The sequence below is a fragment of the Bactrocera neohumeralis genome, chromosome 6 (assembly GCF_024586455.1).
Source record: "Bactrocera neohumeralis isolate Rockhampton chromosome 6, APGP_CSIRO_Bneo_wtdbg2-racon-allhic-juicebox.fasta_v2, whole genome shotgun sequence".
NCBI lineage: Eukaryota > Metazoa > Arthropoda > Insecta > Diptera > Tephritidae > Bactrocera > Bactrocera neohumeralis.
This window is the reverse complement of record NC_065923.1, coordinates 50,521,620-50,547,130: the sequence shown is the minus strand read 5'-3', so window position 1 is coordinate 50,547,130 and position 25,511 is coordinate 50,521,620. Positions and strand designations below refer to the sequence as shown.

Here is a 25,511-nt window from a genome sequence, read left to right as displayed (position 1 = left end):
TTGTTCCATGTCTTATAAGTTGAGAGACGGTCATTATTCATTTGTAATTCCAACGTAACGTTTATCAAAATCTTCGGATGCGAAATTGATATTGAAATCTCCTGCGAAAATTCAAAATTCGTTTTACTAGTTTTGAACTACACGTCCATAAATCATAAGTCTTCTGTATATAAACTTTAGATATTATAAAACAAAATAACAACTACATTATTTCTATAAGATTTATCATTAACTTCCATTTGATTACATGTTCAAACGATTTCACCAATTATTTTAATGATAAAGACAATTTAAGTATTTTAAAATTTACGGATTATAAATTTTACATCACAGTTTTAAAACTTTTTTTGTGTTTACCATTATGAAAATTATAAAAATACGAAAATAGAAGGATTTATTTAAATAATGAGGCAAAGCAACAATGAAAATAACGCTAGAACTTTTAGAACTCACATTTTTTTGATTGGGTCTCACTTTTATAATAATCTTGTCTTGAGTCTGTTGTCACACAAAATGCACAATTTCACGTAATTTCTTCTTAAAAAGCAGCTTTATTGGCTTCACTTTTCTGATAATTTGTTATTATTTGACCCGAAACATAACATAAACTTTAAAATCTCAACAGTAAAATTTGAATGTATTTTTATTCTGTCTAACGATCTGAGATGTTTCCTCCTTTTCTTCCCAAGGCTAGCTGCCATACAAGCTGATCGATAAAGTTCAAGTCCTTGCAAGGAAAACTTTTTTTATTTGACGAGATATCTGCTCAAATAAATCGAAACACAATCTTTTTTCAAACTATCCGAAAAAAATCAAAATAAATATTTATTAACCTTTCACAGCTCTAAGAAATGCACCTGTCAAGGGTATTAGCCTCTGACAACAATGTTAAACAATGTGTGAATGGAAACATACATTGTGACAAGAACGTATCAGGAAATTGTAAATAAAACCCAATATATATTATTTTATTCTTCATCAATATTTATTTTGTTTCCTTCAAAGTAATCCCCAACAGATGTAATACACTTATGCCAATGATTTTTCCAGTCCTCGAAACACATTTCATAAGTACTTTTTGGCCTTAAGCTCTTTCAGCGAATTTTGTTATATCTCTTCGATCGAATAAAAATGGGTTCCACGGAGCAGCAATTGCAGTTCGGAGAACAAGAAATAACCACATAGATCCAAATTTGGTGAATACGGTGGTTGATCGATGATATTCATTGTGTTCTTGGCTTTAAATTCGATTACAATCCTGACTCGATGCGAAAAACACTCCGTTTTATCAATACGATTCGGGCAAGAACGCATTTCATATCCAAAATATCCACCAAAATCATTCGAACGAACTCGCGAGAGATGTCGAGCTCCATTTCTCTTCAATCAGCATATCTTTCAATTTTTTAATATTTTCACCAGTTAAAGAGGCCGAAGGTCGTCCAGAAGGAAGGATGTCTTCAACGATCTCTCGACCGTCTTTGAAGGCTTTGTATCACTCGTAGGCTTGTGTTTTTGATAAAACTGAATCACCGTAAGCCTTTTCCAACAATCGCAACGATTCCGCACACCAAATTTGGTTAGAAATACAAAATTTGAGAAAAATTCTTTGTCGGATATTTTCATCCATTGTAAAAATCGCAACGCACTACTTAAGTATCTGCTGTAAACAAATTTGTTGATAGATCGCGCTCATATTTGGCATAGTAATTAAGGACTATCATACCAACTTAGAAAAATGCCTTTTTTTGAAATATCATTTACCCGGGGAATTTAATTTTCTGTCTCAATGTATTGTATAAAGAGAAATTTAGATATGCTTTACATATTGCACATTTGAGTGTTTCACAGATTGCTATATATGTATAGTATACATTTTATCATAAGATTTAAGCGATGGACTTCATGGACCAACTTCTTAATGTTATTATGTCATCGGTGTATATTTACTCTATCTATAGCAATTAAAAAGCGATCATTCACTAAATAAGCACACATGAAGAGTTTTATAGGAATTAATATAAAGGGGCATGGCGTCGCCCATCCTTAGATGAAAAACCTATGTCTCAGAAACTAGTCGACCATTCCTATATTACGGTCTACAAATGGGCGAAATCCAACTACAACCACTCTTATTTCCCACAAGTCACAATTGTAAATTTAATCTGGTTCTTTCACCTTACAGTAGGTATGTATATATAAATCTATCATCAATGAACATATTGGAATTCAACTTTGCACAAATAGTTTCTTCAAGGTATTCCAACGCACTTTTGAAAATTGTCAAACCCCGATATAACTTTTCGAGCTCCAGATATCGAATACTTGTATGTATGTATGTGAATCTCAATGTCTATCTTTCACTTTAGGCTCGTAGCCAGGATATAGTTTCGGTAGAGGCTCAAATCTTGGGGGAGGGGAAATCGCTAGTTGACAAAAAGTAAATAAAGTAAAAAACTGTCATGATAATATGGCTGAATATTTAGCTTGCAACCAGCCACTGTACATATATTCACCCAAAATCCAGCGATATAATATAGCCTGAACTTTATTTCATCTGGGATTGAACAACAATTACAAAATTTCTTTTGATGTGTACGTATTTCTTCAATTAATTGATTTCCATTAATTTGTTTTATTCAAATGCTACACGAATTCAACACACTTATTAGTGTGCAAAATTTATTTACCTTATGATAAAATAAAAAAAAAACTTGGATTAATATTATAATGTTTTATTTTAATGAATATAGATGTAGGTTTAATAAATGATCAAAAGTTCAAATCTTTTAATCCGTTGTTCTTCGAAAGACATTAACATAACCGTTATGATAGTCTGTACTGTATAATACTGCTACACACCATCTAGATTCTCTGAACTACTAGTACTTTGTATTTTTGGTATTTACAAAGAAGGAGGAAACGAAATTTGTTCATGCTGGCTTCGCATTCTGGATTTAGTTCATTCTCCACTTCCGTAATAGCTTTCAATGCGCGTACGTAGCTCACGTTTAATGTCTTCAATTGACTCAAAACGATTTTCCCAGGGCGGTTGTTTGAGTTTGCTGAATTGCCAGAAGTCACACGGAGCTAAATCAGGCGAATACGGTGGTTGCGGCATGACACATTTGGTGAAAAACTCACGAAGAATCAATGCAGTATGCGACGGTGCATTATCATGGTGCAAAAACTATGAATTGTCGGCCCATAATTCTGGCCACTTTTTACAAATAGATTCGCGCAAACGACAAATAATACTCCTTGTTGACAGTTTGACCAGTCGGAAGGAATTCAGAGTGCACTACACCTCGATAATCGAAGAAAACTGTCAACATAACCTTGATTTTGGAACTGCTTTAACGTGATTTTTCCGCTTCGGCACATTTTTGCCACGATATTCGATTGATCATTCTGTTTCATATTCAAGACTCATCGCCAGTAATAATACGTTTCATAACATCCTGATAGTCGAAAAGCATTGTTTCATAGACGTTAACGCGACGCTGCTTTTCGAAAAAAATTGAGTTGTTTTTGGAACCAATCGCGCTTTTACTTTTCTTAGACCCAAACGATATTTCAAAATGATTTCCACTGATCCTTCCGATATTCCAACGATGCCAGTAAGATCTCTGACTGTTAATCGTCGATTCGCAAGCACCAATTCCTTTATTTATTTATTTGATTATCATTTAATTTTGACGGCCGTCCTGGGCGTGGTTCGTTGTCAACGCGTTCTAGACCCTCTTTGAATAATTTGTAACTATCAAAAACACTTGTGAGAAACAATTAACACCGAAGGGTTTTTCACAAAATTTAATGAAACATCTTTGTTGAATAATTTCATTCATCGTAAATATCGCCAAATGCCCTTTATGTATTTCAGAAAGACGAGCTTATACCAAACACTAATGATTATTTTGATGTGATATTTGGCACAGATGTCACTGGCAGTCATATCAACCTAGAAAAAAAGGTCGACGAATGGGTTTATGTGCGAAATTAAATTAAAAAATCATGTGATTTTCATTTCTTTATAACCCCATATATGGTGTTAATTGGTACCAGCCGAATTTAAACCGTTTACGTTGATCAATAACCGTGATAATTTAATGAAATTAGGTAGACTTGTTTTCTTAAACATAATGTGGTTTAGAGCTGAATATGTTTGAAATCAGAATAGATCTCATGTCCCTAATATAATGATACCAATTTTTTTGGTGGACTTTTCCCTCATATACCCAATATAATAAAATCAGTGCCGTTGGTTGACTTTTGTTTATTTTGATCTAGTAATGAAAGTAATAGGTCTGTACCTATAACATAAGTTCATTCATGCGCTATTGCAAGATCCTTTTGACCCAAGATCGATCGTGAGAGATCCAGTGAGCTCTTTGCCCTTAATAAGGCTAACTTCTTAGTTGTGAGCGTTTTTACAGGCCATTGCCCTATCGGCATCGATATCAATACATTTCAACACTTCATTATTGATTATCCCGCGTTTCCCACAAGAAGGCTTAAACTTGGGAGCTCACACTTTCACATATCCTGTCGTGCTGGTGGGAATAGAAATAAAACCAATTTATCCGACTATAAGATCGGATGCTATGCTATGGCTTTACAAAGGACTGCGTATGGTAGTTTAAGTGTGATCTATTTATCAGCCATCGATCCTAACCTTACCTGACCTCTCATAACCATATTCGAAATATTCTTGGTGAATTTTTATAAGATAACTTGCGCTAATAATTATGAATTTATTCGAATGGAAAAGTGAAGACCGCAGGGGAGGATATCAAACTGATCTCAACATCTAATCATCATGAGCTTATGTTTTGTCTATCTCTATTAGATTACAAACAACATTTAGGTGGACGAAAATGTATACTGTACAACTGAGATTGTGAGATATATACACATACCTTACCCTTATTTGGTTATTGGAAGTTATAAGAAGCTATAAATAATAATGCTAATAATAATAATATTGTCACTGATTATCAAAACCAACTGCTAAAATTACAGTTACATGTATTACCTGTTGTTGGGGCGGACTTTGAGTTGAATGATGAAACGGTGGAGGAAAGTAGGGCGGTTGGAAATCTGATTGAAGAGATTGGTGATGCATTGTTGCTGCGGATCCGTGAGTACTGCCATGGCTACCGTGTCCAGAAGAAGGTCCTCCACGGCCACTGTGGCCACCCGTATGTGTAGTGTAAGCCGGGCTACTGCTTGATAACCCCAAGCTGCCATGACTAGTGAGGCGTTCCTGGAAAAAGGTTTTAATTAGTTTTATAGTATGTTGAAATATTTGTTTCATAAAGTAAAAATAACATAAAGTGCGACTTATTTCTTCCCATGGATAAAAACTCATTTGCAAATAGAGGCGGCTTTAGGAATCTTAAAATTTTCGGATAATGTCACATATGTATGTTTATTCGTCAGTACCTATGTATTAACGGGTGATCCAAGTAGAGGTATTTTTTCACGTGGTTCGGCATTTCGTCGTGGAAAGGTTTACTTCTGAACAACGTTTACAAATCATTCAACTTTATTACGAAAATTCACGTCCTGTAAAGAATATGTTTCGCGCGCTTCGTTTAACTTATGATCAACATAATCGACCTACTGAGCGTACTATATATGTATCTTGAAACCCAACATTCATTATTGATAATATTCGACCAAATAGACCACGTCCAGCACGCAGTAAAGAAAATATAGCAGCCGCAGCTGAGAGTGTACTCGAAGACCATGGAGAGTCGATTCGGCGCCGTTCGCAGCAACTCGGACTGACGTATGGAACGGCTTGGCGCATTTTACGTCGGGATCTTAAATTGAAAGCGTGCAAGAACTGAAGCCGCTCGACCTTCCGAAATGTTATCGCTTCGCTCTATGGGCTCTTGAAAAATGCCAAGATGATCCGACGTATTCGAGCAAATTTTGTTCAGCAATGAGGCCTATTTCTGGCTCAGTAAATATGAAAACAAGCAAAATTGCCACATTTGAGATGAAGAGTAATCTAAAGATATTCAAGAGCTGTTGTTTCGTCTAGAAAAAAACTACGCCTTGATGTATTTTGTGGGCCGGTGAAATCATCGGTGCATATTTCTTCATGATGCCAGTGAGAACGTAACCGTCAATGGCGACCGTTGCCGCACCATGTTAGCCGACTATTTGATGCCTCAAATTGAAGCTCGTGATCTCGGCGACATCTGGTTTCAACAAGACGGCGCCACTTCCCACACATCACATCAATCAATGGATTTATTGCGAGAACAATTCGGATAGCAGATAAGTACGCGTTTTGGGCCGGCCGATTGGTCACGAAGATCGTGTGATATTGCACATTTAGACTTCTTTCTGTGGGTATAATTAAATTAAATAAAATTTCCTGGGGCTAAAATTAAAATCAGTTTTATGGCATAATTTTATGTAGAGTATTGGTTCAAAAAGTAAATTTAATATTTAATGGCTACTTGAAGAACCTCAATGAATGGGAAAACCGTTTCAAGTCATGTAGTGATACCAAAATAACAAAAAAATTATGATGTTATTGCTGTCCTCCTTTTTACAAAAAAAAAAAAAAAACATTATTACGTTATGTAAAATGCAAAACAACGTATCATAAAAAAATAGAAAATCGCTGTTAGATATAATAACCAATATATAACCATTTTATAACCAAAACATGAATTTTGTTTCGACATGAGTGGTTACTATTATAACGTTTTTCCTTCGCCTGTAAACTTATGAAAAGTGATGTTACGTTATTTTGCATTTTAGGTGATGATTATTATTTAGCTTTTAAGTTCTATTGCATCAATCAATATTCGCTTGACTTCTATTGTTATCAAATTTGCAGAAAAGGTTAAAAAAAAGTGAAGAATACTCCATTCTCAAGGCGCTCATATTTATAATTGTAACTATTATTACTTTATAATTTAATTTAGAAGCTATAACTTTGTAAGTGAGAACTTGTCTAATTTTTATCACTTAAGCGAAATCGGAATTATCGGCTGAAATGATCTGTACAGGATAGTTAACATACTATTTATTCAATTCGTATTGGAGAGCAAGCAGCAGAGACGCGCACTAATTTTTTCGTCTAATTAAAAAAAAGAGATTTTCAAAAATTCTAATTTGTCGAATGCTTTTAAATAAGCACCGTAAGAAAATACGATTTCTTGCAGTTTTGTACGGTTAAATGTTTTCCGTTATTTATAACCATAGATTTAGATATATGTAAATGTAATTATTTATTTTATTTTTTAATAGTTTTACCTGCGCATTTATAACTGTGGGCATGTCGATATAGGCTAAAGTCATATTCACATTTTTTGTTTTGAATTCAGAAACTTAATTCAAGACGTTTCTTTAGTATTTTTTAGCACATAAATTTTGCTATTGGCACTTAATAAATAACATTTGCATAAATATGCGATATAAGCTTTATGGATTAATAATTTAATAATATTTTGCTCATAGCCACATCAAATTCTCACACTTATCTCGAGTTACAATAACAAGCACATTAATTGTATAGATCTAATTCTTCGTACAGGAGGAAATAATGCGACACGATTCCACCTTCACGCATTACGCGGCAACTGCGAATAAGAGTGCGTTAAAAATATTTGCCTTCTTACACCGCTTAGCACTGAAACAGGCCAAAGTTGCCCAAACGACGCAAACGCGTATTTTGCATTTGAAAAAAAAATCAGCAACCTATTCTACGTTATAGCAAAATGTAATGATAGCAGCGTGGTATAAGAACCATGGAAGAATGGTGAGTTGTGAGTACGCGCAACACACATACAGCGGCACACGACGGCTTGTCTGCTTATCCCGGCAGCACTGGCTTGCCAACGACCAGAGTCCCAGCTCGTTTGGCGCTATAGTTCGCAGCGTTCATCCACTCGTAATATTCGGGTGTTTCGTGTTGAAATTTAACTACCATTAGCTACTAACTGCGTGCGCTGCTACGTGTAACTTGAAAGAGCGGCAAATGTGAATAGAACACACTCGTTTATACACAAATACATTTTGTGGGCTTTATACATACATACAATAATACATACATACATATTACTTTGCTACCGTACGGAGACAAAATGACAAGCAGTAACAAAATGATTCGATATCATTAAACAAATTCGTCAATTTCTCCCGAGGTTAAGCACATAATCCAAATTTTTATTGCTAATATGAGTATAAGTTTATCGCTGGCGGAATTATATTTGTAACCATAAATAATCAATAACGGGGCAAGATTGATTATGAATTGTTTGAAGGTCAGAAGCTAAAATGTTGTGCTACGATCAGATCTCAGCATCTGAGTTAGAGCGCTAAGGTTAAGAATTCGGATGAGATTATATTTAGTTTAATCTGAATATTAAATGATATAATATATATATATATGTATGTACATATGTTTAGTGAAATTCCTCATAACCGGACACGCACCGTTGCAGCGCTTTTGTCTGGCTAAGGGGCTATTCGTATATGGGGGTGTGACAAACGTTAGGTTAGGCGATAGGCCAATGAGCCAGCATAGACCAAGTTTGGACCTTTGATACCAGATGAGGTCCAGTCAAATTTTAGGATGCCTGTGCTTGAGACGAATTTTAACAGACTCTGTGGTCTCACTATCGATGCCTTTTGTAGTTGATAATACCGTGGGAACCCCAGATGCTTACAGCGTACTCTTGCCAATTCGGAACAAGTGCACAAGAGATGCTCCATTGTTTCCCTGGTACCTTGGTCTAGACATTTGCTGCAGTCTTCTCGATCTGTCAGCCCCATTCAGCGGGCGTGTGTCGCTACCAGACTGTGACCAATTGGTATTCCGATCTACCGCCTTTCACGTGGGGCGTGGCAAAAACGAATATTTAAATTGTATTTTTAGAATTAGAAGCTGCCACTAAGAACTACTTATATTTCTATTGGACTAATAAATGCAAACCAATGTCAGTCAGGAATGAATGAATGACAATTAACCCATTAGTTTTCGTTGAGTCACCGCAAACCAGACGGCACTAGCAAAAACAATTTCTTTGCTTTTTTTTGAAATGTTGTCCGCTTATTAGAGATAATTTGAACGAAATATTATCAAAATAGTGTCCCTGTCTGGTCATTGGAACTTACTTTCCGCTTATATGAATTGTTTTTGTTTGAAAGTAATAAAGAAAACTTTGTGTTCATGACATTTGTCCAGTTATGGGAGATGTCCGGCTATGAAGACTGTTCGTAATGGGTAATTTCACTGATCTCAGCATTTCATTAAGCTTTATATATTAGAAAACTATTTACCCGTTTTAACCATTTTCAGCACAATGGCACATTATTAGCTGGAAAAAATATTTGCGTAAACCTTTGTTACGATGTTTCCACTGGTAACTAAGTTATATATAAATATAATATTTCAAAGTGAATGAATCGGTTGAATATAAAAATGTGTTATGTGAGAATGTCAGGATAATGTTAAGTACCGAATTTCGTTGAAATTGGTCGAGTACTGCATGAGATATTAATTCTCACCGAAAAGTTAGAATCCATTCCGTAGCATCACTGGTGTGAATTTTAATGCTTTTGGCGTATTTAACTGGACAATTGAAAAGTCTCTGGCTTATCATAACTAAAAACATTTGGTAGGCAAAATTTGCTTTTTTATTCAATATAGTTCCCTTTGAGGATGATACACTAATTACAGCGACCATCCAACTTTTTGATATAATTTTTGTAGTACGATTTGTACTTTGTTTCAAAATAGGCCAAAGTTTGGCGATGACCTCTTAATTGACGAAGATGAAGGGCCAGATCTGAAGAATATGATGGATGCGGAAGTAATTCGAAGGCCAATTCATGGATTTTTGCCATCATTTTCACTGACTTGTGACACGGAGCACTTTCTTGGTGAAACAGTACTTTCCTCTTCTTCAAATGTCGACGATTTCGTCCTTTTCAAATGGTTCAATAACACAATCTACTTTTCGCTGTTGATGGTTCTTCCTTTTTCAAGGTAATCAATAAAAAATATGCCAGACGTCTTAACCTTTCCTGTCTTTTATGTTTTCCGCGCTTTAAAGCGGGTTCATCGTGTGCAGTTCATTCGGATGACTGCCGATTGGACTTCGGAGGGAACTGATGGAGTCATGTTTTATCTGTTACTCTTGAACATCTCGAAACACTGTTCCGAATCATCAACTCGTCGTTGTTTTTGTTTAAATGGGAGCTGGTGCGGCACCCACTTTGCACAGAGCTTTCTCAAACCCAAATATTCGTTAATGATATGACAAACATTGTTCAGTTGATATCTTTAGTTGTGCCTGCCGAACATATTCTTTCTACGGTCATCCGAAATATTCGGTGCTTATTTCACCACGTCTAAACATAGCATACCAATCCTTAATAGTTAATTTTCCTGGGGCAGTGTCTTGAAACTCGTTATCAAGCTAAATTCTTTCTTCAACTGTATTTTTTCAAAAAGCAATATTTTGTCAACACACGAAATTTCCTTTTATAAACTTTTTCACAACAAGAAAGGTTAATCACTCAAATGATATGATTCACACAATAATGATCCGGCAGCTGTTAAATTTATACACGTGCCTTTTGAAGGTTAGGGCTAGCTAAAAACCATATCGATTCAATTCTAGTAGCGCCATCAGGCGGAGGACTTTTCGATTGACCTGTTATTTTGTGAGTTATCTCACTTTTAGACGCGGTTAACATCCACGCCATTATCATCATTTAACTAATGGATTTCAGATAGAGAATGTGAGAATGAAAGGATGCGAACTTGCAGAGAGGTCCAACCATTACTTTAACTTTGTATAACTTTATACGGCAGGGAGTTTGAAATTCCCCCTGGAATCATCAGCAATGCGCCAGGAGGTTTTATCGAGATTTTAATAAATTTCGCACGTATATTTCCACATTGGATGTTAAGGATGACGTCATAGAAAAATCATTGCACAATTTTCCATTTTTCGATTTATCGAGTCCATGTACATTACCCACGCACTACTAAAATGTATTGCAGCTTACTTTTGAGTGCACACATGCATACAAACATACGTAGTTGTATGGTTACTTGTGAAAGTGTAAACTTCGTACCCTTCAGCAATCTCTTATTTAACAATAGCACAAACTGTGTGAAAGGAATAGTGATAATATTATCAAAATGACATTTGACATCCTGTAGGAAAGCATTATGAGCTGTTTTCTTTGAACTCTAGCCAGTCCAGGAAAATATAACATTCACTCACTTCCGCGAATCGGTTTCGACATTATGTTTTGGAATCATCGATTTTTATTCATATGGGCATGCAATCTACATACATATTTACAATATTAGATTTTTGAGAAAAATTCAAATCGATTTTTGAATTCAAATAACGTAAAATGAGCGTGTATTTCTGAACAAAGTGCCATAATGTCAGTCGCGACATGTTTGCTTTGCACCAAATTCAAAAGTTTTATTGAAATGTTGTAATATTTGAACGTTTAGTGAATTATTAAATATATTATTTTTATAAGTGTTATTTTTAATGCAGAAGTTTACGAATACTGTTGAGTCAAGATCGCGAAACTGACAGAGGACGAGTTTAAAATGGCACAAAAAACACTATGTTAACTAAAGTCGGATTCAATGGGCTGTAAAAACTTTTTTTGATAGTTAAAAGAGTGGTAACTCCCAAGGTACTACATTATTACAAAGTCAAGTCTAACAGGTCAGTACAAAATCTACGCAGGTAATGCCACTAACTACGAAGACATCAGTTTTCATGTGTCAAAAAATGTTATTGAATGATGTTAATGGTGCTCTTCCTGATTACTCAATATACTTCACTTCCAAAACAGAAACACTGACATTTACTATCACCACCATGGTATCCACTGCTAAATAAATTAGTTTTCCTAAGCTATGGAAAAACATGTGGTTTCATAACAAAAATATATACGAATAAATAGGCATCTATATTTTATTATAATCAAGTCAATTTTTTTAAATATATTCGTATTTATACGCAAGTTTGAAATTCTTTCGTTGGCCGAAACTTATGCCTATATTACAACGCCTGTATCTGTCTAACATAGGTGAGCACAGAATTGCAGTTATTTGACAGCTGAGCTTTGCATTTAGGGCATTGAATGAACTTCTTTACATTTTGGTAATGAAAGGAATCAAAAGGTATTTGGTAATTAAAGAGCACTAAGATATGTATTATGATTCTTCTTCTTTATTGGCGTAGGCACCGCTTACATGGTTATAGCTGAGTTTACAACAGCTGGCCAGTCGTTCTTCCTTTTCACTGTTTTCGTCAATTGGAGATTCCAAGTGTAGCCAGGTCCTTCTCCACCTGGTCTTTTTAACAGAGTGGGGGTCTTCCTCTTTCTTTGCTTCCCCCGGCGGGTACTGCGTCGAATACTTTCAGAACTGGAGTGTTTTCATAGACGCAGTCTTTTCATACGCTGAGCTATGCCAATGTCGTCGTATATCAGCTCATCCTTCCATCGAATGCGATATTCGCCGTGGCCAATGCAATGGACCATAAATCTTTCGCAGAACTTTTATCCCAAAAAACTCGTTGCCTACTCAGTCCGAAGTAGCACCTGTTGGCTAGAGCAATCCTGCGTTGGATTTCCAGGCTGACATTGTTGTTGCTGTTAGTACTGGTTCCAAGATAGACGAAATTATCTACGACTTCAAAAATATGACTGTCAACAGTGAGGTGGGAGCCAAGTCGCGTGTGCGACGACTGTTTCTTTGATGGCACGAGATATTTCGGCGTGCGTCGGAAGCTGTACACTCCTATAGAAGATGGTACCTTCTCTATTTAGTTGTGCAGCTCGAACTATTTTCTCCAGAAGTATGTTGAAAAAGTCACACGAAAGGGAGTCGCCTTGTCTGAAACCTCGTTTGGTATCGAACGGCTCGGAGAAGTCCTTCCCGATCCTGACGGAGCTTTTGGTATTGTTCAACGCCAATTTACACAGCCGTATTAGTTTTGCGGGGATACCAAGTTCTAGTTCGATTAAATAAATTCAATATTTAGCTTAGAATATAGTACTTAATAAAGTAATCTGAGTGTATGGTATATTCCGCAAGTTTTATACGATCTCTAATATTGTTATAAATTCTTAAACTTCTTGCAAATAATTGTATATAAAAATCTCTTTGAGTAGTTGTTTTACCGATTGTATTGCATTCATTCGTAGTAAATTCATTGCCGCGCAGACATGCAACCTTCTACTATTGGATGCATAACTATTAAATATAACGTTAATAATTTCATATACATACATACGTACATGAGTATGTACGTGTATGTGACTCAGTGCCGACCTACACAAGTCTCGTCTGATATACAAAAGCGCGCCCGCCTGTTAACTGTACGTTAATAAGGTTGTCAATTTAGTTACGGCGTCCAAATCTAAACAACTGCTGGAACGATGGAAATACGTGCTCTTACCTTATTTGGAGTCTATTACGTAAGAAAGGATACCAGCAACATCTTATTAAAATGTTTACGCCATAATACAAAGAAATTATTTATGTCTCTTAAATTTAAAACTTGCCGAGTGACTTATCAAGCCCATCGGCTTATGTTTACCTTTTTTTCAAATCGATGCAAATATGTGCTTATGTATGTATATATTTGTGTATCAACTTAAATTATAATTGTAATATGAAGCAAAAGAAAGAATTACTTAAAATATCGGTATGAACCGATTTTGATGGTACTCAGAGCAAACGTCACTGCATATACAGGGAGCGCTGTCCAAAGTAGAAATTCTGTCACAGAGTATCATAGTTTTGTTCACCTAGCGAACTCTGCAGCTTCACTATCGATACCTCCAGCAGTGTATCATCTAACACCACTGACCCCCCACCGCCCACATGCTTAAAGCGTAGTCTTGCCAATGCGGGACAAGTGTACAAGAGATGCTCCATTGTTTCCCTGGTGCCCTGCTCTCGACATTTCCTGCAGTCTTTTCGTTCAGTCAGCCCCATCCTGCGCAAGTCACTACCATACCGTACCCAGTTAGTATTCCTATCATAGAGTCTCTTCAATCGAGTGAAAATAGGAATTTTATGTACTTCCGATCTACTGTTTTGCACATGACTTTTGCACTTTTGCACTTAGGTAGCTCGTTCCAACGTGTTTTGATTTTCTTTACCATGCTTGTTTTGAGACCGTCGCATACACAATGCATGGGTTTCTCAACGTTTATCAGGTTTGCTATTCTTGGCAATCTCGTTCACTATTTCATTGCCCTCGATGCCAGTGTTTGCTTCTGGTCATACTTTCCACTTCCGCCCTGCTTCCCAAGACACTTCTGGTCGATATGCGATATGCTGCTTGGCTATCTACGTAGTTGTTGACTCTGGAATTGCTTGAGGTGCAGTATAGGCCAGCCCCGCGGCTTTCGCAATAGCAAATTCCTTAGGCCTAACTCTGGACAGTATGTTCCGGCACCAACTCCATCGTCCATTTTCGAGCCATCTGTATAGATGTTTAGAGTGTTTACGCTAGCCATTTTTTTATTTCCCAGTTGAAAAGTGGGATCATGTAGTCTGTGTTTGCCCAACCGCCATTACCCACCGAGCAATGCGCGAAGGTTCTATATGTAAATTTTCCTTCAGCCAGTAGTCGTCTCGTCAATTTTGTTAAGCAGTGTTCAGCGAAGAGGTCTGTAGGTGGCAGGTTTAGTACTAGTTTTCCACCATACTACTGCACCGCAGAACAGAATTGATCTTACAATAGCGGTGTAGCACCATAGCATGAGAGAGGGAGAGAGCCCCCAGGTTGTGCCGAGCATCTCCCCATATTAACTTTTAGACTGAACTACTTAAAGTGCAATAACTTACTAAATCATTACGACAGAAGGATTAAACTTCACATCCGAGATGATACGGAAGGGGTTGATAAGACTCATTAGTTATAGGTGAAATCCTACATTTAAGGAACAAAACGACCAATTTTCGCCAAAATTTGATCACAATATTATCTTTACATTGATATCTAGCGACAATGAGCGAAAACGGGCAACCAAATAAATTTAAATAAATAAAAACAATATGTCAATTACATATACATATATGTACGTATATTAGGGTGGGTAAAATAAAAGCCATTACTTATTTCCTTGGTACTCTCTACGAACAGCTCTCCAAGTATGTGCTCTCATTCGACCTCACCAAGCGACATCGCTCTGTGGGTAACGTAACCGTCAATGGCGATCGTTATCGCGCGATGATCGTGCGAAGAACGTGTGATAGCACATCGTTAGACTTTTTACTGTGGGGATATGTAAAGTCTGAAGTTCATGTGAACAATCCCGCTTCGATTCAGGTCTTGAAGCAAAGCATCACTCGTGCCATTCGCCAGTTACTAGTCGAAATACTCGAACGAGTCATCGAAAATTAGACCCAACGAAGGGACCATCTGCGACGCAGCCGCGGCCAACATTTGAAAACGATAATCTTCAAAAAATAAGTGTGAAAGAAGGTTCTTTAGAATGATATTTTTTCTCTAAAAAAGAAGGAAACCTCGAAATGGATCATCCTTTAAGAGAAATTTTATATTTGATAATAGGACTAATTTCTATCTGATAATAAAGAAAAATATAAAACAGTAAGGCGGACGACGTTTCAGTTACAATTAAGAGCTCACACTTGGAGAAACTTTTTTAGTGATGTCTAAGGATCTACCTTTCGGACCAAGGCGAAAAAATATTGTGTTTTTAGCCACCCTAGCATTACCCATGTGACATTTTATTCCGTTTCAACCTAAAGTTTAAGATTAATAACCTGTTGTTACATTATTAAAAACGATTAAGGAATATGTAAATTTTTTGCTCTGACCAATGCCTAAGAATATTGTGCAACCAGAAAACAAAGCTAATTGATTTTTACCTCTTCAAGAAACTAACTTAATGTCTATAACGGTTACACTCATTCATTCGCAGCAATTTCAATACATATACATACGTTTGTGTGTATATGAATGGGGTTATTCACAACCTGGGTCACTTGACACACTTGAATAAACTTCTAAATTAATAGTATAGTCAAATTTATTGCTATTACTGTCTATCTGTAAAGAGAAAAAAGAACAATGTGATAGTGCAAGATATGTTAATGCAGTTTTGCGTCTAAACATTAGTTGAAGCAACCACAAAACAAGAAAGGATAGCTTATTTTTCAAGTCTCTTGTTTAAACATAAGCCATTTGAAGTTAAGCCACTAAATGAATACACGAAACACAAGGATAAACGCGAGTAAACAATCATAAAGCTTCACATTAGGTTAAGGCAGTTTCTTACGAAAGTTAATATACAAAAAAAAACAAAATAACACTAAAGAACAAAATAAGAACAGGTGTAGTTCTTTTATGGAAGGTCATCAGCATCCAGTATTTTGTATCAGATGCGAACAAAATATCTTCGTATGACGCGCTTATGATATTTTTATACCCTGAACAGAGCATATTAAGTTTGCCACGAAATTTGTTACACCCAGAAGGAAATGTCGGGGACTACAAAATATATGTAAACTTAGCCATATCCGTCTGTCTGTCTGTATATATACATATATGAATGTATGCGCACTAGTCTACGTGAACAGATACTTTCACGTTTTGGGCCGGTCGATTGGCCACCAAGATCGTGTGATATCACACCGTTAGACTTTTTCTTCTGGGGATTTGTAAAGTGTTAAGTCTATGCGGACAATAACGCTTCGATTCAGGTCTTGAAGCAGCACATCACGCGTGTCATTCGCCAATTACTAGTCGAATTGCACGAACGAGTAATCGAAAATTGAACTCAACGGATGGACCAACTGAGACCTAGCCGCGAAAAAGAGATAATCTTCAAAAAATAGATACCAGAGAATATTCTTTCGAATGATAATAAACATTCTCCATTAAATTTAAAGTTTCTGTGGTGTTTTTTTTAAGTAGGGAACCTCGAAATTTATCACCGTTTAGTAGCTGCCATACAAACTGAGCGATCGGAATCAAGTGTTTCTTCATTTTACGAGATATTTTCAGGAAATTTGTCATAGTATTGTGCGAAGCAACGCTATAATCTTCGAATAAATTGTGCAAATCGCACCACTATCACATAATGCGGCTATGATTCAAGGGAATCAAGAATTTCTTGTTTGAAAACATCTTTATTTGTTAAAGGGTATTCTAGCTTCGATTCGAAGTTAATCGTAAAGCAATACTAATTTATTGCTGATATTTCGCTCTTTCATAACAGATATTTAATTTCAACTTTTGAAGAAATAAATCATAATAGTAGGCTTGTATAAAAATATGTGCTTTTGCCTACAATATTAATGGAACTTTTGATTTCTGCAAATAAAATGTGTTTTCACGACAGACCTAATATATAGAATTACACATACTTATTTACTTTAATGCTAGTGTGTCTCAAATTAAAATAATTTTGATTGATTACTTTGGATTATCTTGTCATTCACCAACATCAAATGGAATATTTATCAGCTTCAAACCTGTTTATTTTTACGTTTATAAAAAATCTCTCGGCTGTTTTTTCATTACTTGGCTATACGAAGTAGAAGCTGGTGAATTATATAATTTGGTACCTAAATACCTAAACATTCGATACCTAGTATCTACAAATATACATACATACATATATGAATATGTACATATATGTGCAAGTATGTGTAGAGCTTTGGCGTGTAAATAGAATTTCGAATTTTATTTGTGCCAAACTCGCAATCAGAAATCGTTTTAACAGAATCCAATAGTATGTTTTTATCTTTTTAACTATAAGTTTACTTAAAAAAGCTAAAGCGAATTTTCTGTTGGTTTAACTTGACCCTTCCACTTGAGATTTATTTTCTTTAACGCTCGGTTCATTATTTATACATGCTTGTGTGCATATGAAGTGTTCGTACGTATCTACGTGTATTACGTTGCTCATAGACACACATACATACATACATGTGTGTATTTTTACCGTCTTGTATTCGTATGTTAGATTTCTATTGTTTGGCATGAATATGCTGAAATTCGAAATGAAATTAACACTGGTCAATACTCCCGTAAATTATATTGGAAGCAGAAGGCTTTGAGGTGCTTTACGATATTTTTTTCTACTCTCCACCAATGTTTAATTGCGCAAATCCAGTTTTAAGCAAAAAAATATTGTACACCGAATTTACACAGCCATACATGCAGGCTATGTACCGGTATATTTACAACAACTACATAGGCAGCCTCTTTATCTATTACACATTCACATTATTAATTTTCGTCATTTCACTTGGCATTCAAATGAAATTTTATCCACTTCCCTATGATCAATTGTCATTAAGAGTTCTTTGACTCTAAACCTGGTAAATTTTATATCATTGCACAAAATAAATATGTCCATGTGCAAATGAATACAACTTTGAATGCTTATAAATATGAGTGAGTACTTAAAAAGGTTTATTTATTTTGTTTCAACAGCAATATGTATGCTTGTAATAGTAACTACATACATACATACATATGTATGTATATACATTTGCCAGTAGAAATCCGTTTTTTCTAGTGTTATTCCACCAAATTTTCTAAACATGTTCGACTACATTCAAAACAGTGTTCTCAGGTGGTGAGTTTAAGTCTCTGGGACCATAATAAATCAGCCAATCCTTACTAATTTCCACTTTATGCTTTGAATTCAACTGGGACTGAGATCCAAATTATACACTAAGACTTCAATTTCTGCTCCAACAGATGCTTAAACTTGCAACGATTCATTTTACTCTCAATAAAGGCTAAAACTCCAACTCTAGCTCTCCACACCAATAAGCTCCTGCCATCATGCTTGACCGTTGATAAAAAGTCCTTCAGATCAAGCTCAGCCTTAGTTTTGCTTCAAACTTTTTCTCTTCCATCTCTATCATAAATGTTGTGTTCGACTTATCTGGAAATAAAACTTTTTTTGCAAAAATCCATTCCGTTTTCTTTATTTTCTTTGGCCGATATAAAACGAAAATTTGCGTTTTTTATTATGAAATAAGTGGCTTCTTGTGTGATGTTCCTTTGTCTAACACGACATCGTTATATAGTATCTGTTGCGATATAATTGCTATATATTCGGCTAATTTTGGAGCAGACACTTTTTTGTGATTAAAGCGGAAGTCTCTACGAGCTAGTTTCCTCGTAATACCACTGCGCGGCTTAAAGGGTTACATGTGTTTCCTCTCGTAAAAAACAGCATTTAATCAAAATTTTTTTCTCATATAAAAAGTGAAGTAATTTATTAGAATTTTTTATTGTTAAAAACGTACGCTATTAACACAGAAATTCTGGAAAAAAATATTTTAAACTCGGCCATTGTTGGCAGGATAACTCCTTACAGTTTCATCTATAGAGAAAAAAAACGTGTTTTAGTTAAAACCTTAACTTAGAACTTGGGCGAAGGAAAAAAACTGAAAATTGGTTTTTTGGCAAACATTTTTACAAAAAAATGATAATTTCAGTGAAAATTTCGCGATTTTTGTTTTTTTAAATAGTTGTAATCGAAAAAAATACTTCGTCCAAGTCTTTAAGAATTGTGTCTCAAAGTTCTGTGTAAAATTTCATAATGATCGGTTGAGTAGTTCTCGAGAAATCTTGCCAACCGACTTCAAAAACACAGTTTCGAGAAAACCGCGTTTAAAGACAGCGCTAGGCTTGGCTAAGAGCTAGCCTTGAGCGCCTAAATTCTTAAGGCTGTATCTCCGAAACTATTACTTGGATCAACTTGAAAATTTAGGATAATATTCTAAAGGTGTTGTAGAACTTAATAAGACAATAAAAAAATAGATTTTTCAAACCCGTAAGCCCATGTAAGCCCTTAACTTCAATAGAATCACTATGTTTCAAGTTTTATTTAATGGTATATATTAGGGTGCTTCAAAAAAAAGTTTTTGAATTTTTTTTCAACTCTTACCCCCTCAAATGTTAGTGATTGACAAACAAAAAATCCTCCCTCAAGCCAGGCGCTGTAGCTTAACTCTAAGGGGTCGCTATTTTTTTTTTTTTTAGGTTTCCATACATTTTACATAGGAATTTTCGTTTTTTCATTCAAACTAAAATTTCTCCAACTAATTTTCATTTCTCAAAAATAACCGTCACATATTCAGAAAGTTCACTTTTCAAATTTTAAAAATTTCTGCGACATAGTTGCTCGACCCAAGTTTAAAATTTGTGAAACTTAACCATATAATTGTATTGTATGTAGATTTTTGTTAGAAAAATTTTTGATTTTTGTTCCCATAACTTGTTTGCTTTTGTTAAAAATTTATTTTTTTCTTTCTTTGGGCTTGCTCTTACAACGTGTTTACCTAAAATTAATTTTCTGGCGGGTATTTACATTGCTAAAGTTTCGAAAACCGAGTTACATACATATTTACTTTACAGTTTCGAAAAATTATGAGTCTGTGTTATTTCTCAGCATTTTAATAATCGTAAAAATAGCTTCAGATCTAATTTGTAGATTTTCTTTTAATTAATTCTAAATAATTAAAGGTATTAAAATTATTTGTTTATGATCTTGTTTGGCTCCTCCTTCGATGTAGTTTTTATCTCCTCAATTGTAGCTTAGTGTTGTCTTTTCAGCGGCCTTTTCAGTTTGAACAAAAAAGTCATAGGTCATCAGGTCTGCATTGTTTGAGGTCTACATTGTTTTGAGTAAACTCAAATATTGGCCCATGTATGCAGTATAAAGTCAGCCAGAAGTTCGAAAATTATTATATTAAATATATTGCGACTCAGGGAAGTATTGACCCGATTCAACCAATTTTTAATACACCGAAATACTATAGTTAGATTTCTGTCTGAATTTCAATGGAATATCTTACACTTTTTTTACATGAAGTAACTGTGATGTCATGTTTATCAACCGATTTCATTCATTTTCACTCTGTGTAATGAGATACTTAATCGCATAAGCGGTTAAAGAAAAGAATGAGATACTAGAGAGATATTTTTTCAAAGTTTGGTTGCTATAGCTTTAATAGTTTGTGAAAAGGCGAGTAATTAGTTTTTCAAGTTTTTTTAGTAAAGTTATCGCAGATCTGGAGCTAACATCCTCTCGTCATCATGCTCATGTTTATATATGTATGTATGTACATATGTGTGTACTATATATGACTTTATATCTATTCCGTTTAGTTTAAACTAAACAAAACTATTACACTTTGTGCAACATGTGGCGAAAGTAGAAAAATAGTCCCAATTAGATTGTAAGGACATCCGCCCGTAAATCTTCCAATTGACTTTGTCCCTCAACATGGTTCATTTATTAGTATAAATTAATTCATTCATTATACCAGAGAACGTAAATTATGACCAGAGAACGTCTATCATAGAAAAGGAAGAAAAAGATGATAAACGTTCTTTGATATACGTTCTCTGAGTGAACGAATAATCCGCCGCTAGATGACGCCCGGAGCGTGGTAACTGCCTTGCCGACAGACAATTTAGCGAAGTTCTGGTGCGAAGGTGCTGAGCTTAGATGAATGTGGCAAAAGATTTACCAGAGTATTGAAATGTTAATGAAGGGAAAGCAGACATGTAAATGAATTCATTAACATTATCTGTGGAGAAGACGCAAAAAAAATATAAATAGGCACAGATAATTTCCTCTATCATGATTAGCCTCGCCAAGGCGACTACAAATTCTATATTACAAAAAATTCATAATTTATAATTAGATATATAGGGGTATTTTTTGGAGTGTTAATATGTATATACATATATACATACATATATGTAATGTATGTATGTAATTTAGGGTTATGGTTAAGAATTTATCTTTATTACAAATATAAGGGTTTGCCATTGTGGTTTAAAAATGATTTCGGGCAAGTGGCCATCCAATTAGTAGTAGTCCAATTTTCCACCACTTTTTGCAGCAATTGGGTTGAAAATTATGTCAGTAATAACGTGCCGTATATTACTCTTCCAATGCGTCAATTTTCTCGGACTTTTTTGCGTAGACAAGCGCCACACCACGTTCACCAAAAGTTTCCTTCCATAAATTGATTATTTCGCCGGCTTGTTGGAACAAAAGTTCGTTCACATCAACATCCGCAAATTGAGGCCCAACATGGCTTTATTCCCCATTGTGTGTAACATTATCGCCGCCTTGCTTTTTGAAGAAATATGGACCAATGATTCCCTCTGTCTATAGAATACAACAAACAGTGACTTTTTGAAAATGTAAGAGCGTCTCAACAATAATTTTTGGCATTTCAAATTGTCGCAAAAATGAGCTTTGTGAAAATCGAGACCGGTGGCCATTTCGTTTTGGGCCAATTCACCGAACGTGCGACGCACTTGATGTTTGTTCGGCTTCAATTCTTGCATGAGTAAGATTTTGTAAGCCCGCAAACCAAGATCCTCTTCCATAAAGTGGATGGGCACAGCTCCAATTGTTGGTCAAGATGACGGATGAACTTATTCGGTTCTTCGTCGATACTTCTTTGATAATGCGCATTATCCACTAGAGTAAACGTGGTATGGACTCTGAAACCGAACCATTATTTTGTGCATTATAAAATGGCAAAGCAAATTGAGTATAAACCAAGTGACAGCTGCCAAAAAAGTCAACTCCAAGAAAAGTATTACCTTATTGAATAACACAAGCCTAAAAAATACTCGTTTTGTGATATAAAACAGGAAGTCGTATTGAAGCTTAGTGAGTATAAGTCAATGACCTACATGCATATGTGTATATAGTATACATATACATATGTATAATAATAGAACACATCGGTTCACTACTTCGGAAAGATTTCAACGGCTTTTAAACTATGAGAGTGCATACATAAATAATATTCGGCCCTTCTTCGATTTGAGAATAAGACTGATACAACTACATACTTTCTTGTCTGATTGCAAAAAGTTCTCAAAACCGTAAAGCTAAGCTTGAGGTCAATTCACAGTCAACAAATTACTTCCGGTTCACGAAATTGATCATTCGATTTCGTTTTGGTGAATATGAAATTTGTGAACAATCGAGTATGTGTAGGAGCAAGACTTGTAATTGGCTAAAAACAATGCTCAAACGGTGCCCCGCTTTTTCTCAATTGCTTTCATCTCGCGCTATAAATGGATGGCAGGTTCTGAGTCTGCAATAGTTCTGTTAGGTTACAAAACGCATAATCGCAAACGCACCTTTCATATGCATAAACGGATATACATATGTACATATAGGATATGTATGTATGTATGCGAAAACAATATTCATAACAAAAGTAATGAATTAAGCCGAGAATACCTAAGACGAGGACGGTAATCGATTTTAATATATTATGATTTTACTGTGTCGGCCAGACTACGGTTTCACCAACGCATGCAAATTGAACAATTTTTAATGAAGTAGTAAAATTCATTCATAAATGCATTCACTGTCTCCGGCAGCATGTCTAAACCAAATTGTCTGCAGAAGGAAATCTCAGTAAGACACTCAGAGATGCAAAGGCATAACATTTCATATAAACATATTTCGAGCGCCTCAATGCGTCTCCACACATGCATACATACATAGGTACATATATACATACGTACATGAATGTGTGTATTCTGCATAAATATGTAATATGTGTGAGTGTAAACAAGAAAATTCCATCGTGCTACTACTTGTACATACTGTAGTTCGCTCCTACCTTTTGAGCTTGTTTCAGACCAGAAAGTTTACAGGCTAACCTCTTTCCAATATGAGTCTATATGCCGACATACATATGTACATACATGTTTGCTCATTCTTGTACGCACAACCATGAAATACATACATATACATATAACTATGCCCGTAGCCCTGGTGGTATCCAGTAACCCTTCAAATTACAAAACAAAAGTCTTCCTTATTATGTAAAATATGTATATACGATGAACTTGAAATAGATAGTATTTTTTTAAGTACTGAAATTTAGCGTTTTTCTAAAATTTCGTTTAATCAATAATAAAATCAAATGCCATCTGCAAGACGCGACTGTAGCATGCTTCTATAATACAAAGTTCCAAAAGTAATGACAACTGAAATCGCAAGTCCTAAGCCTCTACTTGTATTTCAGCAGTAAGATTGCTTGGCCGGGAATGTAGGTCGAATAGCGAAGTAATTGTAGCGAAAAGTCAACGAAATAGGCTTTTTCCGAATAAAGTAATCAGTGTTATAATTTCCATTTGACCTATTATTGACTGAGGACTCCACATAGCAAACAAAACCACAAGTTATGTCTTAGGCAGTCAATGAAATAAGAAGATAATTGCTCAATTACCTTCATCTTTGGATGCTGCTCATCTTACACTCAAGTTTTCTTAAGCTTTCATTTGAATATGCTTTCAGTGGAAAAGTATGGTTTTAAAATAATGATATCCATTTGTTTTGGGGTTAGTGTGGAAATGTTGGGGGCACAATAGACCTAAGTTCGTGGTGCATTCCACTCTTATCAAGTGTGGAAATCTCCGTATTGTCTAAATTTCATGCAAAGCCTGTAATATTGTGCCAGCTTTAACTAAAGAATCACAACCACTTACTATTTGAATTCTTAATATATTGGCAATCGCTTTCCTACTGGGTCATTTCTCATGCATTCGTGGACGCAAATGCATACGCAAGGCACGAGCCCAACACACGTTTCTGTTTTGAGTGCGATTAATTAAATTTCATTGTAGTTGTTTTAACTGATTCGGCAAATGCATACGAATATGAATGCGATGGTATCCTCCGAAAGCGAATTTATTTTTGTAATTAGAAACGATTCTAAAATACATTTATTTATGAAGGCAGGAAATTACACTTTAGTTTATAGAATTGGATTGTCAAACTAAATAAAAATTGTACATCATCCACACATACATATGTATGTGTACCAATATTGAAATTAATTTCTAAATACCCATGAAATTAAAATATTTACTTACTTATTTATTTACTATTTTAAATAATTCTGTTTCATGAGTTATGAATATACATATGCTATATATATATATACACATATATGTATATATATGTGACCTGGTCTACGGAAAGGGGGCTTAGGTGTCAAAAAAAGGAGAACAATTAATGAGATAACGAGAAACTGACGATTATTTTTAACAGCTTTTCCCAGAAAACTAGTTTTCGCACGTTAGCTCCCTTTCGTAGACCAGGTCACATATATTGATCCCAAGCTCCAGGAAAGGCCAGAATTTGGCTTCAAGGCTTTTAGTATTGAGTAGTCGAAAGTCTTTTCGTATTTTTAATCAAACTTCAACTTATTTTTCTTTTTTTATAATGAACTTTAATGAACCAAATATGGACCATTTTGTGACATTGACATTATTCCATCAGTGCAAAACTTTTCTGGTTTCTCGGCAAAAAACTGCGACAAGTAATTTTCGCAGGCTCTTGAAGCCAATTTTACTCCATTTGGGGAGTTCTGCTTTGACCGAAACAAATGGTAGTCCGCAGGTGCAAGGTCAGGGTCGATTCATTAAAGATGTGTG

General features: G+C 35.3%; 1 protein-coding gene across 4 annotated transcripts in view; it reads right to left on the bottom strand.

Annotated features, from left to right (window-relative positions):
* LOC126763455 (transcription factor AP-2-epsilon) overlaps positions 1–25,511 on the bottom strand; it is a 112,382-nt gene that overhangs the window by 20,331 nt on the left and 66,540 nt on the right. For all 4 annotated transcript variants that reach the window (XM_050480986.1, XM_050480987.1, XM_050480984.1 and 1 more), the window contains one exon: positions 5,036–5,266. In XM_050480986.1, coding sequence (XP_050336943.1) covers positions 5,036–5,266 — 231 coding nt within the window. The remainder of the gene's footprint in view (positions 1–5,035; positions 5,267–25,511) is intronic.